At 36.7% G+C, this 16917-nt stretch overlaps 1 protein-coding gene across 1 annotated transcript; it reads left to right on the top strand.

Annotated features, from left to right (window-relative positions):
* The first annotated feature begins 2759 nt into the window (after nucleotides 1-2759).
* LOC112502131 (protein OVEREXPRESSOR OF CATIONIC PEROXIDASE 3) lies at nucleotides 2760-16182 on the top strand. Its single transcript, XM_025105959.1, has 5 exons — nucleotides 2760-2961; nucleotides 3805-4290; nucleotides 5491-5799; nucleotides 6853-6971; nucleotides 15767-16182. Exons 1-5 carry the CDS (start codon nucleotides 2773-2775, stop codon nucleotides 15834-15836), a joined length of 1173 nt encoding a protein of 390 aa, XP_024961727.1. The 5' UTR covers nucleotides 2760-2772; the 3' UTR covers nucleotides 15837-16182.
* The last annotated feature ends 735 nt before the right edge of the window (nucleotides 16183-16917 follow it).

The raw sequence follows: 16917 nt of genomic DNA, 5'->3' as shown, positions 1-16917 counted from the left end.
ATATTTACATGATAACTGAATCCTATAAGTAAGGTAACTAAATCCTATAAACAAGGAAATAATCATTATCGAAAATGGGATCAGCATCATCCTTCAAGATTCTGAAAATAGTCATCCAGAGCATAGACCAACTAGAGAATAGACCAACCAGATGATAGACCAATAAGAGGATAGACCAACCAGTTGATAGACAATCCATAGGATAGACCAACCAGAGGATAGACCAACCAGATGATAGACCAACCAGAGGATAGACGTTTTAAGCTCAACAACATCTTTAGGTCTTCTATCCTTAGCCCCGATTGCTTAATAAAACTTTTTAGAATAATTAGGATCAATTTGATCCTAACAGTTTAGATCTGAACTCCCACTATCAGAATTTGAATATGGATCTATCTTAGAAATTTCAACAATCTTTGATGATCTCTTAGAGCTTGATTTATATTTTCTATCAGAAATCAAAGCTAGATTATCATTTACCCTTTTCTTTTTAGTTAGTCTCTCCCTCACCTTCTCCTCATGTTGATTAAGAATACCATAGATATCATGAATATTCTTCTTGGTAAGATCATTGATTTTTTAAACACTATTTTTTCTTAGATCATTCAGAATGTCATTGAATCTGTTGTATGTCTTAGAATGGGATTCAGGCTCCTTTGCTTTAAAACCTTCATAAGCTCCTATACAGATGTTGATCTTGTTCTAAAGTGCCTTTTCTCTTCCTTGCATCTGGGCTTCTACTTCATCTCACATCTCTTTTGCAAACTTTAGACTGTCTACCCAGTTAAAAATTTTCATTAGGAAGTGCCATGGTCAGTAATATCAAAGCCCTTCTGTCAATCTTTTCTCTTCTCTTCTCCATTGTACATGCTAGGATCCTTTCTAATCTCGGAAGCAAGAATAACAGGGGTATTCTTTGTTCTTGGAACAACAGGAATCTCAATGTAAACTTCAAGTGGTCCTTCAAGAATTGATTTCATCAGTTCTTTATAAATATTATCCAGGAATTGAACCATTCGAATACTCCATTGGTGATATTCTCCAACGAACAAAGCTGGAGGTTTTGTTTCAGATCCAATGCTTACATACTCTTTAAACATCTTGACAATAGAAGTTTGATCGCTTAGACAACTTAGATTTAAAAAAGAATGACCGAGAATCAAGAATAATTGATCAAATCAAATGAAATTGATCAAGTAGAAACAATTCAAGAATTTGAGAAAATAGAGTGAAATCTGATTTAGAATTCAAGAGTTGATGACTTTGATACCAATTGTAAGTCCCGTATAATGAATCGTAGTCAAGAATGTAAGACAAGTATTTGATCAAGGAAGTCATCATGTGTGTTGAATATCAAAGAATGCTTACAAATGAATCCGATGAGAGAAATTTATACAATATGTATATGAAAAGTTACCTATCAATGTCTAACTTGCTTCTATTTATATTAGAAGAAAAATGCTATGGTTATAGAATTTACATGATAACCCTATTACAACTGTACACATGTTCTAATATCTTTATACAGGAAATCTTCAATATTGAGAAACTATCTTCAGAAAATCTTTTAAGTGTCTAACTCTGGATAGAGTATCCAGAGTTGACCTTAACTCTGCAAAATCTTCATTTCAAACTCTGAAGACTTTAACACTTGTACGGATTTAACACCTGAACTCTGGAAAGCCTCTTCAGACTCGTTCTTCAATTCTAAACATACTTTAGATTTTAATCTAACTTTGTAAGCAAATCTTCAGACTTTTTGCCAAACTCTGTAAACACTTCAATACAAAGTCTGAATGCGATATTTTATATTTACACTTAGCAATATTCACAATTAACATATGAACCAATTTCTTATATTTACACAAGTTGAGCTTGATAACACCAATGTTCAATTCGGCTCGACTACGAATCAAGCCAATCCATTTGATCATACACTTTTTCGAGCCAAATGCTTTCATATGTCCATACATCATAATCAACACATAAAAATTATTGAGATCGAGCCAATAAGTGAGCTAATGGATCTTGAGTTCGAGCTCATAATGAGCGTCAAACTTGAAAATTATAAAAATATTTAAGCTCGAACTCAGACCCTACTATGAAAGTTATTCAAGCTCAAGTCAAGCTCGAGCCTGATAATACTTTTCTGAGCCCATAAATGAGCATCGACTAGGCTCATTAACAACCCTAGTGGTTCCAATCCAAAACGCAAGCCTGACTTTTTAGTTGTGTAGGCTCTAGGAGTGTAAACGATTCAAGCTTAATAATTCTCGAGCTCGATTCGATCTTAAACACAAAATAAAACCCGTTAACTTAACGAGTCAAACTTCATAACACCAATATTCGAATCGACTTGTTCGAAAATTCAATTAAATTTTTTGAGTCGAGCCGCACCATTCTAACATATACTTTCTGAGTCAGACATGCTCATATGTTCATAAATAATATAGTAAAAATATAATAAATATCGAGTTCGAGCTGATAAATAAGTTAATTGATCGTGAGTTTGAGCCTATAATCAAGCATCTAACTTGAGCTCAATAATTCAAAAAATGTTGGAGCTCGACTCGAGCCTGTTATTATTTCTTGAACATAGTTCGAATAAATTGCTACTCGACTCGGCTAAACTCATTTACAACCCTAGGTGTCGCAAAATGGTTGAAAGTTTAAGGGTGAAATATGTACCTTTTCCAAACTTATAGATAATGTCACAACTGCCATTTCCATCTCACCTTCCCTAAAACCCTCAGGGCTCCAGGCGCAATTTCCATGGCGCTTCACTTTTGGATGGCAATTCAACTTCCTTCAACTTCGTATATCTCTAACAACCGTCTGCTCCACATGCCTGCCATCTCAGCAAACCTACGGACATTGTCTTCTCGCTGCTCCGTCGTTACTTGTGCTCGCCGTCGTAGCAGCAAAAGCAACTCTCCAATCTCTTCCTCCAAGAAAAAGAAGGTATTTGGTTTTTTTTGATGTTCTGGAAAACTTCAGTTTTTGCAGTAGTTATTGCCGTTTGCTGTTGCTAAGGCTAACACCTTGGATTAAGTTGAATTCAATTGCTCTCATTAAAACTGACAAGATGAAGATTAATGGCTGTAGAGTTAAATGCTACACTCTGAAAATAAATATCTGACTATATGATGGTACATTAGCAAATGACTTGATTGATTTACAGTACACGTCACAGATTCATGAGCATCGTTTTGATGACATAATTTCAGAATTAGATTGTATCGAAACTAAATTCCTAATTTTAATTCATTAGTAGGTGATAACGGATAACAAGGCTCTTTTTGTGTCAGGGGTTTGTTGCTTAAATTCAGACATGATTGTAACAACTTAAACCAAAATGATCAAAGGTTTCTTCTGTCCCAAATAAGTCAGGTTTGATTTTGGAGATTCAACCTGCAAAAGTGTTTTAACTTCAAATGTCTCTGTATAATTATTTTTAAAGTTTATTGTGGTTTTCCTTTGTTCTTTTTGGTGTGTATTGTTTTTCACTTTAGAAAATAAAATCTGTTTGTTTTGTCCATTTTCCTTCTCTTTTCATGTCCTTTTTTTGTGGGTCTCATCTCCACAAAGTAACTCCACACTCGGGTAATCATTTTTACATAGTGTGAAGTTCTAATTCATAATTGTATCTTTATAACCTTTCGGATGTATATGATAACTTATGACCCTAGATTGTCTTGTCAGTGCTGAGAATCCTTGTTGAAATTCACTGTAGCAACCTGTGGATGACAACCCTATTTGCTTTTGGCAATCATTTATTTATCTCGATTGCTTTTGTTTCTGCAGCAAGGCTTGGGCAGAAATAGTGTTGGTAAGGAGGAAGATATCGAGGAGGATGCTTTTGAAGCACTCTTTAAGCAGCTAGAGGAAGATTTAAAAAATGATGGCTTATCATTTGATGATGATGATGATGAAATAACCGAGGAAGACCTCGCAAAGCTTGAACGTGAGTTGGAGGAAGCACTAGGGGATGATGAGCTATTGGGATTGTTTGATGATATCGTGGATGAGAAAAATGAGGTGAGAGTCAAAGACAAGGAATCGATGAATAAAAAAGATAAAACGATGAATGAAACAACTGAGAAGGAAATCAAAAGCAACAACCTGGAAGAAGAGGGAGAGGAGGAAGAGGAAGAGGAAGAGGAAGAGGAAGAGGAAGAGGAAGAGGCAGATGGAGATGGAGATGGAGATGAAGAAGGACCACTGGAACTCAAAAGATGGCAGCTTCGGAGATTGGCTTATGCACTTAAAGATGGACGGCGTAAGACTAGTGTAAGCATATTTAGATGTGATTTATGCTTTCTCCATATTTGCTGTTCATTGACGCAATTTCTGCTGAAATCAAGTCATCTAGATGGTTTAGTGTCAGCTGTTTTGATTGAGGTAAGACCCCGAACTCTACAGCCTTGACAAGTGAGAGATGAAGGATAGCCTCATATGAAGCTAGGATTGTCAAATCGTGTTAACCTGGACGGACAACATGCATATACTGTGTTCTGTCAAGCTTCTCCTACAGTGATCTGTTGTGTTTGACCCTGTGAATATTGTCTTGTATTAGGCTTAATGGTCGAAATGGCAGTGACTTATTCATCTCAGTTGATTGAACTTGCATGATATTAATTGCAGCATGTCAATCTCCAGGCATAAGACATGAATTGAACTGCAACAGTTTCTTATCTTTTTTTTTTCCTGTTTAATAGTTAACAATATAGTATTTTAAGGATTTTGATGAGGCTGATTGCATTTATATTTGAGTATTTTAAGTATTTATATTCAAGGGAACAGTGATACCAAATTGGTTTAAACTCTGATATTACGACAGCACTTCATTTAGGTTTATATTTGTTCATATACTACCAAAATTTTTCCCAATGCATTTGATTTTCCTTTTACCATGTTCGTTACAAGAGAATATCTGGAGTTTTTAGAAGTCATATTACAAGTCTACCTATGCTTCAATGTTTTGTAGTCTTTAGATTATCTGTCATGAGTACTTCAAATTCTAAGATAGCTGACATATTCTCAGGGTTCAGAACTTCAACTCCAGTCAAATCAGAGAAAAACCCACATCTGTAATAATTTTCTAAATCAGAAATATTGAGAGGACTAAAGGATGGAATATAAGCATGCTAGGAACTGTGAGAATAGTAGAATGTTTTGGAAATTACTAGACTGCAGTGCTGGGTTTATCTTTGTAAGAGAACAGGGCAATGGTGAGTACATCATGGTGTTCGTAAGTGTAAATTTGTTTTCTTCAACAACAATTAAGCAGATGACTCTGTTCTTTGTGCGTGTTTGTGGGGGTGAATGAACAAATCTCTCTTCACTTGCAATTTTTTTTTGGAATTGATTGCTTTCATTTACAATTTTTTTGGAATTGATCTCTTCATTTACTTATCAATTACCATAACTCTGTGACACAGAAATTCATCATGGTAGATATTATATTGGTTGCGGTTTTTGTTAATGCAGATCAAGAATCTGGCTGCAGACTTATGTCTTGATAGAGCTATTGTTCTCGAATTACTTCGTGACCCCCCTCCAGATCTTCTTATGCTTAGTGCCACATTACCTAATAAAGCCGATCCAACAATATTGGAACCTGTAATCAAAGCTGAGGATGTTGCTCTGTTGGCAAGTGAAAGAGATGCACTAAATGACAAGGCCACCACAAAAGTTCCAGTTCATCAAATGCAAAGTAGCTGGTCTGCTCAAAAGCGACTGAAGAAAGTGCATGTTGAAACACTAGAGAGAGTTTATAGACGATCAAAACGTCCCACAGTGAGTTAATACACTATATGTTATTGCAGCTGTTTCAGTAGAATGATGTCATAAATGATTAGTCATACACTCTGCTCCTTTAGGGACATGGTTCTCCTTTTGGATTGGTAGTTACTGAAGTCTTGTTATGCATTATGTAAACAGATCAAGTTTAATTGATCCTTTACATATGCAGGATAGATTTATGAATGTCTGAGGAATACATGTGAGCATAATGGTCAATATCATTGAAGCCTGTGCATTTTTCCTTTGAGCTTAATTTGATATAACTCGAAACTTGAAGTGGAGTAATTAGAGAGATTGATGAGTTCAGATACCCAAGAAAAATAAAAACCTTTTGTCGGTAGCTCATTCCTGTCTAGACCAAGAGGTCAATTACAATTACAATTACTAGACCACGATGTTGAACATTTTCCTTCCAAGATTTAAATCTATTGAATTTGACAATCACTTAAGGTATTTTTCTTGCTCATATTCCTCGATATTTAATTTGATCTAGAATTTCTCTTGCTTACATTGTACTTATGATCTTGCAAAATTTGCCATGCCATGAGCCCATGATTTTGGTACTCCTCTATCCTTGGTGTTACACGCTTATTGTATGATTTGTATGAGCTACTTGCAATTACTGTTGTAGAATATAACAAGCATGACATCGTAGACCATCTATCTCATGAAATTTACAACGATCTTATTTTTTATGTGTCGTGATATATGGCAATAATATCTTTTGGAAAGTATGCATGTTAAAATCAGCTATTGATCCTCATTTTGCAGATAGTTTAATTCTATTTGATTTGGGTATTGAAGATTCTTTTTCTATATTGTCCTCATTGAAGGTTATTATAGATATAAACCAATAGTAAAAGATTTTTTCTTAAGTCATATGTGAAGCTCGACACTACAATCTTCATAGGATGAATGTAGTAGTTAACTGCCAAGTGCATAGTAGTGCTACTGATAAACGTGCTTATTGTTCATTATGTAACTTTACAACTTGCATTTTTAGATAAACTTGATTAAGTTTGTGGTATTGTTGAAAATTGAATGCAGAATGCCCTGATTAGCAACATTGTGCATGTGACAAAAATACCTCGCAAGAAAGTCCTGAAATGGTTCGAAGATAAGCGTGGTGAAGATGGTGTTCCTGATCATCGCCTACCTTATCAACGGTTTGCTTCTGAAACTCTCTTAATGCGACATATCCACCATGTGCATCTAGAAAATCGGTTCAGCATGCTATTCATAGGTTTTGGTAGAGTGAGGAAAGAGAAACGAGAAATATTATGCATGCTTTGATTGGCATTGCTTTGTTTCTAGTTCAGTCACCAAAACATACTTTTGCCTGAAGTTTCTTAGAATAAGCATCATTTAAATCATCAATGGCTTTGGACATTTGCGAGTATTTGCATTTGCATGTTGCATGATATTTGATGACAATTAGATGAACAATGCACGGGTGTTTGTGATAAAAAATTGTGTGGTTAGCAATGTATCTATACATTTTGCTAGTGGTATAAAAGATATCTTTACTTGATATATATAATTAAATCTAGATCCTTATGATTTTAGCCATGTTATAATTCTATGAAGAAGATATGTTATTGATTGCATATTAATACATTATCTTATAAGTTATACATGTCAAATATGTTTGGGTATGATTGCAACCATATCCAAATATCTACATCTGCTTGTACACAAAATCATACCAAATGAAGTCAATGAAATCCCACAGAGTGGGGTTTGAGGAAGGTATGATATATGCAACCTTTCCTCCACCTGAAAGGTGTAGAGACACTGTTTTTTTGAAGACTCTCGACTTACCAAAAGCGACACTAACAAAGGCAAGAAAAAAAGGATTTGAAGCGTTGTTGAGAAGTTCGAGATAAACTTAGGAAAGGAAGACAAGCATGGACTCGAAGATCAAGCACGCAATAGAAACAACAATAAAAAAGTTAAAAAGAAGTACATGCATAAAAAGAAAAAAAGGGAAGTACAAAACAACTAAACAACCTAAGAAGTAAGTGAGCCAAAAGACTACCCAAAAGGGGTTGTGCTACCTATCCTAACTTAGCTGTCGGCTCTCTAACCTCCCCCAACCCACCTACTACCTCTCGTTCCACCTTCCACGACCATATTACCCATAGGTCCTTATACAAAATATGCTACCCTAGTTCTATGTCCTCAGAAACTTCTATCCAAGGTCATGTTTTTGGAAATCCCTAAATCCATGGTTTTAAAAAAGCGTGAGAGGCGAATGCCTCGAGGCATGCGTCAAGGTGAGGCGGCCCAAAATCGTATGTGAGGCGTCACTTCTCCAGGTTGGGGTGGGACGTACACCTTGGTTGATTGAGGCGGAACAAAAGCGGTGAGGCGGTCGCCTCTTTTGACTGCTCTGGTTTGTGCAAACCAAGTCTCCCGCCATCCCACTCTGTCTATTTCGTACTTATTGGAGTCACCTGCCATCCCACTTTCTATATTTTGTTACTTATTGGAGTCTTCCGTCGTCCCACTTTTTGTATTCTTCTTGTAACCTCTAAGAGTGTGTGTATGTATATATTTAAATTTATACATTTTGTGTCTACTGTTTTCTCTATAAGTCCGATGCATAATAGTTGTGTATATATACTATTTAGTGGGTATATACTATTTCAGTTTTATTTATTTTCCATGTATATATATATATATTAGGGCAAGTTATATTAAAAAGTAATGTACTTTAATCTGATTCCAATTTCAGGTAACGTACTTTCAAAACCTTCATTTTGGTACCTCAGCCGTAAAATATCAAACTCTTAAGTACCTGGGTAACCTAATGACTTGCAAATTTTGATTAGGATCAGGTTTTTATTGATGTGGCATTGTTTATTATTTTATAAATGCCAACTAAGAAAAAAAATCCACTGTCATCTTTAATTTTTTTGTGAAATTTTGTATTTTTTGATTAAGAAAAAACCACGTCATTTTTTTTGTGATATATGTATTTTCAATTAAGGAAAAATTTACTTCATTATTATATTTTTTGTTAAAATCTATAGAACTTGTATTTTTTTTAAATGATTGTAAATTTTTGTAACTTTTAAATGATTGTTATTTCCGTAACATTTTTAGGTCTATTATGTGTTGAAATTCTTATTAACTAAACAAGACCAAAATAATAATAAAAAAAGTTAATCATTGCTAAACAATGATAAGTTAATAAACAAAATATTGCCAATGGTTAAATATTTTTACAAAAATGGCATGCCACTTGTATCTTCCATAATAAAAAAGGGACAATAGCATAACACCTCTACCAATTATAAAACAAAATGTTCTGATACTTCGTGAATTCTGAGTCAAAGTTAAATGCTCTGATACATCGTTAATGCTCAATCAATGTTACACCCGGCTCCACTTAGTCCTCTTAGATGGAGTTTCTTCCCTTTCTCTCGCTTCAACTTCAAATAAGAAAAAGAATAACGTTAATTACCTAATGACTTTTTAATAACAATTCGGCCAAATTTAATAAAAAAACATATAGAATCACAAGGTTTACTTACCACAATCGGTGGAAATGGACCAACCCTTCCCTTTGAAGTCCTACCTCTTGAACCTCTCCCTGAACCACCGCCTCTTGAACCCTACTTGAACCACTGCCTCTAGGCCTACCACCTGGATTTCTTTGCTTAGATGATGCATCTTTTTCTGGTTTTTACAACCTCTTGAATTATGTCCAACCTCCCAACAATTTTTGCAAGTCATTTACTATTAAGGTTCATCATCTTTAATCGAGCTTCCCTAATTTTTTCATCTCCGTCTGATAGATTATCTAAACTAGCAACATCATCTTGATCGGCATTGGAAAACACATCATTGAACCAATCTTCGTATTCTTCATTCAGGTCATTGGACCTCCAAGGTCATCATCACTAGTAGAAGCCCCTTCTTCATGTTCCTTGCTGGTGAAATAAGAGTGAGTTACAAAATATGTGATCAAGACTAATACAAAGAAATTTATCAAGATCAAGCCTATTGTTCTCGTTTTCTAATCTTCCGGTAACATATAACTTCCTATTCTCATTATTCAAGAAAAAAAGAGTTAAATTTGAATGGCAAAAAAATAATTATATAACCAACATTTTATAACTTTATCATCCTTCTTATTCAAGAAAAGGATCAAATCATTAACTGTGGCCCATTATGTAGCATAAATGTTGGTTCAAGAAGGAAAACACAAAAAGATTCTTCATGCAACAAGTTTAAGAAAAGAATCAAATTATTATATTAGAGCATCACTCCGCAATTGAAGTGTTGCTCGTGGACAGTACCATGTAAATGAATAAAGAAAGAGATGTTCAAGGAAGTGGGGAACATTCCTTTATGGCTGCAAAATGAAGTTATATATTTATCAGCTTACATTAGTGTAATGCTCTGTTAGGTTTAAGAAATACGATATTTTGCATCTCAGTCTGTAATGCTCTGCACTTCACTCTTTCGTTGGTCTCTGTAATGGATTTCTAAAGCAAATATTTTGTATCTCAATCTCCTCAACCTCATAAACAAATTAATCTAGAAGAAAGATAAATTGATAAACACTATTGATCAAGAACATTTGCATTTTATCGAGAAACCATAAAACCATAAACCCCTAGAAACCACAAAAATGGAATAACCAGATGACTAATCTTGTACTCATTCGCAATCTGATGTAGAAGCTTGACATGAGAGGAGAGCGAGGCCAAACGAAGTTGTCTCGACGACAAAGGGAGGGGCGATGATATTGACGATAGGGAGGGTGACGTTTCAGTTTCAGTTTCAGGTCGTGGGATGTTTCGGGGAAGAAATGGAGAATGAAAACTTTTAGGAGAAAATATTTTAGTTTCCAGGTCATTAATTCCATGTCATCGTCAAAAATTTACACCATCATTTAAGTTAACCGATTACTTAATATGTAGGTTACTAGGTACTTAAAAGTTTGATATTTTACAGCGGAGGTACCAAAATGAAGGTTTTAAAGGTACGTTATCTGAAAAAGGAATCAGACTAAAGTAGGTTACTTTTAAATGCAATTTTCCCTATACATTAATTAGTGTGTATACTTATTATTTTCAATTATATTTGTTTTCCGCCTCGAGACTTACACCTTTGACCTCCTCAAGGCTTATGCCTTGCCTCCCCAAGGAAAAAACGCCTAAGCTCACGTTTCCATACTTTAAAACCTTGCCTAAATTCACTCTATCTAAGGAGCTGCCCAAATGCTTATCGAGTATGTGCCTACCGACAAGACTTAACGCTCTCACTTACCTTATGAGCTAACATTTCTTGACATCAAAGTGGATTGATAGTAAGCGTTTATAACCCGGTAAGCATTTACCGGATAAGAGTCATCACCCTCACTTACCGGTTTAGACTCTTGATCCTTGCCTTCTCTCTTGCTGGGTAAGATTTTCGGTCCTTGTCATGGTCATTTTGTAAGGTAATTGAACCAGTAACCGCTTACCAAGGTAAGTGTTTAGTAAGTGGCCCCTAAGTCTCAGTTGCTCATCTCACGTCCTTCCAGGTCTGTCCCTTCTTACCCGTCGACATTACGCTCTTAACCCTCTCACCACGAATTCTCTCTCTCACGAACATGGTCAAACCACCACAACCTTCCCTCCCAATTTATCCATGATAGGCGCTACTCTCAACTTTGCTCAAAAAAACTCATTCAACATCATGTCCAATATAGATTTGCGACAGGTCCATTAAGCATCCTCATTTATGCTATATTTGACTTCCTTTCATTCGCCTCCTTTATTGTCAACATTTTGGCCCATTAAATACGAGTGGTCTGATGGTTACATGTAAAGCTCGCCCTTCAATTTTATAAGGACCTTTTTCTCATACAACACTCCTGTGACAGCCCTGTGTTTTGCCCATCTTGTCTTCATTCAGTGTGTATTGTCCTCGACTTTCTCCTCCTTTTTGAATCATAGGTGCAAAGGTACTTGAATTGTGATGTTGGGGTTCCCTTTACTCCCCAATGTTGACTTCCACTCCCTCGTCAGTTATAACACCTCATACTTCACATTTGCATATAATATGTACTTCATATAAAAGAAATACAAATTACACCTCATAGGTCCCACTAGTACAAGAAACTTATGATACAAAATTTACATCTCAAAAATTTCAAAGCAATGTTCTTGTACAATCACATCATCAATGAACAAGTTGATCTTCAAAAACAGCAGACAAGCATATAAGGAAAATAATCATATTTTCCCCTTCCCTTACTATCCCGAGACCATGCTAATCCTGCAATGCATATTTTAAAACACAAAATGAGGGTTAGACCAGAAGGTCTAGTGAGATAACGCTTTCTTTGCAATTACATGGTGAAGATCACCAAAACCGGTTAAAATTATATTTGTAATTAAACAAATTTATAAACACCTTGTTATAAATCCTAACTCAAATAACACGTTCCAAAAAGGATTTATAAATCTTACTTGCCATACATGATGCAAGATTCTCAACCCCTCTGTCCACAAGGACCAGAGCCCCCTCTGGTTTGACAACCAGAGTAGTCATATTTTGAAATAAGACAACAATAAGTTGATCAAAATCAACTTCCAATATAATACCAAGCCCAATCAAAAGCTCTCTGGATGACGTGAGCCACTGGTCCTACTAACCATAACCTCTGGTCCTGAACTTCCAACTCAACCAAAAGCCCAAGACAAATTAGAGCTTCTCTAGACCACTTTTAACCAAATTAAATACTCTTAAGATCGCCAATTTGAAAGCATTGACCTAATTAGAAACAAGTCACATTGCCTCAGCCAAAAAGAGGCCCTCTGGACGACCAGAACCAGAGATGATATACTTAAAAACAAACTTTATAAAGAACTTGATATATGCCTAGAGGCCCTCTAGTTAAAGGTAAAGATCAACCAGAGGGTTCACTTGCCAAAGAACTTAGAGGAAAACCACTTGGTCAAATCAACCCGAAGCCCTCTGGACAACCAGAGCCCCTCAGAGCCCCTCTGGTTGAACTAAGTTCTGACTTCTAAGTGTGTAATATGAAAATGAAGTTTTGGAAACAGTTTAAAACACAAAGCTCGAACATATAATTCAAATTCCAAATACAAGCCTTATGCTTCGAAGGCTGCTCTCCACTTAGCATTTGTCTCTTTCTTCGATTCTACTACTAGTACAATGTCTCTGCAAATAACATATACCATGAGACACCCCTTGAATCCCTTGTGAAATCTATCCAAAATTACATCAAATAAAAATGGGCTTAATGTCAAACCCTAATGTAGCCCAGAAAGTACTCCGTCTAACCCACTGGGGTCCTAACACAGGTCATTATTTGCTTGTACATCTCCTGAATTGCCTTGATATACCTCCATGGTACTTGTCTCTCCTTCAGGATCCTCCAGATCATGTCCGATGTACGCTATCACAAGCCTTCTCCAAGTCTATGATCACCATGTGGAAATTCTTACCACGTGTCCTACATTTCTACATGAGGCTTCTGAGGAGGTGGATTGCCTTGATGTTTGACCTCCTTGGCATGAATCCGAATTGGTTCATCACCCCTTATTTTGTGCCGCACACCACTCTCCCATGATATTACAGTATGGCTAAGAAGCTTTATACCATGATAATTACAGCAAGTTTGTGTATTGCCTTTGTTCTTATATAGCGGCACCGCCACACTAAGGGGCCTTTTACCAAACACTTATCTGGGTAAGTGCTTACCGACAAAATTCAACACTATCACTTACTTACCTAGTAAGATTTTAGGCCATCAAAACGGTATCATATGCAACAATTTACCCAGTAAGCACTAACCGTGGTAAGAGTCGTCGCCTTCACTTACCGAGTAAGACTTTCGATTCTTATCTTCGCTCTTACTAGATAAGATTCTTGGTCCTTGCTATATTCATCTGGTAAGGTAATGTGACTTGGTAAACGCTTACCCGGGTAAACATTTGGTAAACGGCCCCTAAGCCTCCACTCTTTCGGCATCTTGCTAGTCTTGAGAAAGACGATAAAGAGCTCTACCAGCCAACGTGCACCTGCCTCCCCTTGGCACATCCACGCTTCGATGGGGATGTGGTTCGGGCCTACGGTCTTGGACTTCCCCCTTTTCTTAGTGCTACTTTCACCTCCCCGTTGTTGATTCTTTGACAAAAACAGTTGTTGTGCGGCGGTCGTTGCTCCTTATGCCTTCCACTTTCACCTCCCTCTCCCTTTTGACTCGTTAAAAAGCAAATGAAAAGACCTACCTATCTCTCTTTAATCTCCTCGTCCTTTACTAGAACCTGTGTACTCCCGTTCTTAATATACCTTACGCTTCATATGTCTTGATCCCTTTGCCAACTTGTATATTTCATCCTTCCCTTCTCCGGTATCCAACCTCTTACATCTCTTCATAAGCCTTATCCTTTGCCACAATCGCGTGTTTTCTTTTTGCTTTCTTGTACCATTCTTTCGCCCTACCCCGCTTCTCTTCTGTCTAGCACAACATCAGGTTCTTAAAACGCGATGGTTTTCCCTTGAACGCCTTCATTCCACCACCATGATTCCTTTGGTCCCTAATCCTTTCTGTTGACGCTCCGAGCTTATCTTTGGCCCATGCTCTAATGGTTTGGACCACTCTATTTCTCATCTGCTCCACGTGCTCCCTCTGTCCGGTCCATGACCTTCTCCTTGAATCCCTCTGTTGCTCTCTCCTTCAGGTTTTTGCCCAAGATCCTTGGTCTTGCCTCCTTCATTCTCCCTGCTGCTCTTTGCCTCATGGATAAGCCCATTATCACCAAGGAATATCATGCATTGCAGTCCTTTCAAGCTCTATGGTCCCGGCTCCACATATGGGAGGTAAGTCAATCTGGGTGCTAAAAGTTCCCCTCTCCGAAAGGTGATCCAGTGATCCTTCCTTTTGTTAAAGCATGGGTTTGAAACTACTAGATCATGTGCTAAGGCGAAATCCAGGAGCATACCGACTCACTCATTCCTTCCTTTTGTTAAAGCACGAGTTTGAAAATCCTGGGTCATCCCTCGTTTCTCGCGTTGAAGTTAAAACCCCCCATGGGCTCCTTGATATCCATCTGCCCCTTTCCCAATATGGCCGTTGAAGTTGCCCCCTATAAATGTGTTGATCCCTCGGTAAACCTCCTATTTAAACTTCCATGCACACTCTTCTTTTCTTGCTCTCCCAATCTTGGTTGCAGTGCAAAACCACATACAATGTTAACCACCTCCTCCTCTATCACCACTCTGAGTGCCAAATCCACTATGCTATCCTTGATCTCCATGGCCAACATGACTCCCACTCCATTTCTCCTGCTCGAGCTTAAATACCACAATTTATACCCATTACCCTCTCCCCCATCCACTGTCAACTTTTCTCCTTTGCACGTCTGCTTATAGCAGGCATGAATATGGATCACTTACATCTTGCACGGATTTGGAAGGATATGCAGATTTTCATATTTCTGTTTACATACATGCCTTCCATGTCTCTTTTGGACCGTTAATGTGAAGAAAGTGAAAGTTACTATTCTTTGAGCTTTTGAATATGCAGCCTTCTGTCTTTATTTTACAGAATGACTAGTGTGCTTAGTTTCGGCATATTGCATTTTAGTAGTATTACTCTAGTTAAAACTTGATTTCTTTGTTGAATATCTTTATTTATCTTTCATGACTTACCTATGTTGAAATGGGTTTTGGTTATACAGTATTTAAAAAAACCAATGAAAATCAAGCAGTGAACTTGACTATCATCTGCTTGTTATTTCAACTTCATGTGTGTGTATATGTATTATGCTTAACGGCCAAAATTAACAAAAGACATACAGAAAAACACATGATACTAGTGTTGATTATGGTTTTGCTATGAAACAAAACAAATGGCATCTAAATTTTTTCCTTGGATCCTATTTTCTGGCTTTTTCTTGCACACATATTTAATATATGTTTACACATGCAGGGACGCAGAAGCTGAAAACGAGTCTGAGATCAGCCATGGCAACACTAAAGAGGTCAGAAAAGTCATTTAGAAGACAGGGTTCATCAGGGTCGGTATGGGATGGCAAAAAGTTAACCGAAGGGGTGAACCAATTGATGCGGAAAGAAGGTAATTGTGAAGATCACAGGCAACTTCGGCCATGCTATAGTATTAGTGGTGGAGTGACAGAAGGCTCGTTATCAAACGTTGAGCCCAGGGTTTACGCCCGAAGCCTCTCCACACCTTCTCCGATCGTGGGTGATTCGGGGAAGTTACTGAACGATGGTAAATGAGTTTGAAAATTTGTGAAATTTAAGTTGATATATGTTTAATCTTTGGCCTTGGGTGGTCATGTATTATTTTTCATTGTTAATGGAAGTCATGCGTCTTATATTGCATGATGATGGTGGTGGTGGGTGGTTAAACGATTGTATTGAAAGTGGTCCATGATGGTGGGGGAGGACAATTTTGTTGAGGTACAAAAACATTATATATATATATATATATATATATATGTGTGTGTGTGTGTGTGTGTCGGGTGAATCTATGTAGATGGCAAAATGGGAAATGGTATATTGATGGCGTTTTTGTGTTATTCGTATACTTTTGTAACAGAGGTAACGTTTGTGCTTTTGGATGAGATATATTGGATTTTTTTTTTGGTTTGCTTTGCATAGGTAGGTAGATCCGCTGCCAAACCAAAAGCACTACAAACCAAAACAACAAAAGTGTCTAAAATGACAAAGTAATAAAGAAAATCCAATTAAATATAATCATTCTTCTAACATCGTCCAAACTTAACTTTTTAATCAGTTCATCATAATTAACCTTCTCCAATAAGCTGTCAAATTGAAAGATTAACATACAAAAACTTATCAGCTGTTGTTTACCTAAAGTTCTCAAGAAACCTAACTCGATTCTAAGGTTGCCGACTATCAATTTTTCTGCGTGTTTTCAAATAGCTATAGGGTTATGAAAAATGACGATCAATCTCATGATGAATAAAGTTAAAATAAATTATAAGTGAGACTGCTTGTCGAACAAGAAAGGAAGAAACATAAAGCAAGAAAAAAAGATCATCATTAAATAGGCTTGTGCTTGTACTTTAATCATAGAATTAGCTATCAAGAAAA

Source organism: Cynara cardunculus, unplaced genomic scaffold (assembly GCF_001531365.2).
Source record: "Cynara cardunculus var. scolymus isolate 2C unplaced genomic scaffold, CcrdV1 Un_Scaffold_934, whole genome shotgun sequence".
NCBI lineage: Eukaryota > Viridiplantae > Streptophyta > Magnoliopsida > Asterales > Asteraceae > Cynara > Cynara cardunculus.
This window is presented reverse-complemented; position numbering and strand designations above follow the sequence as displayed.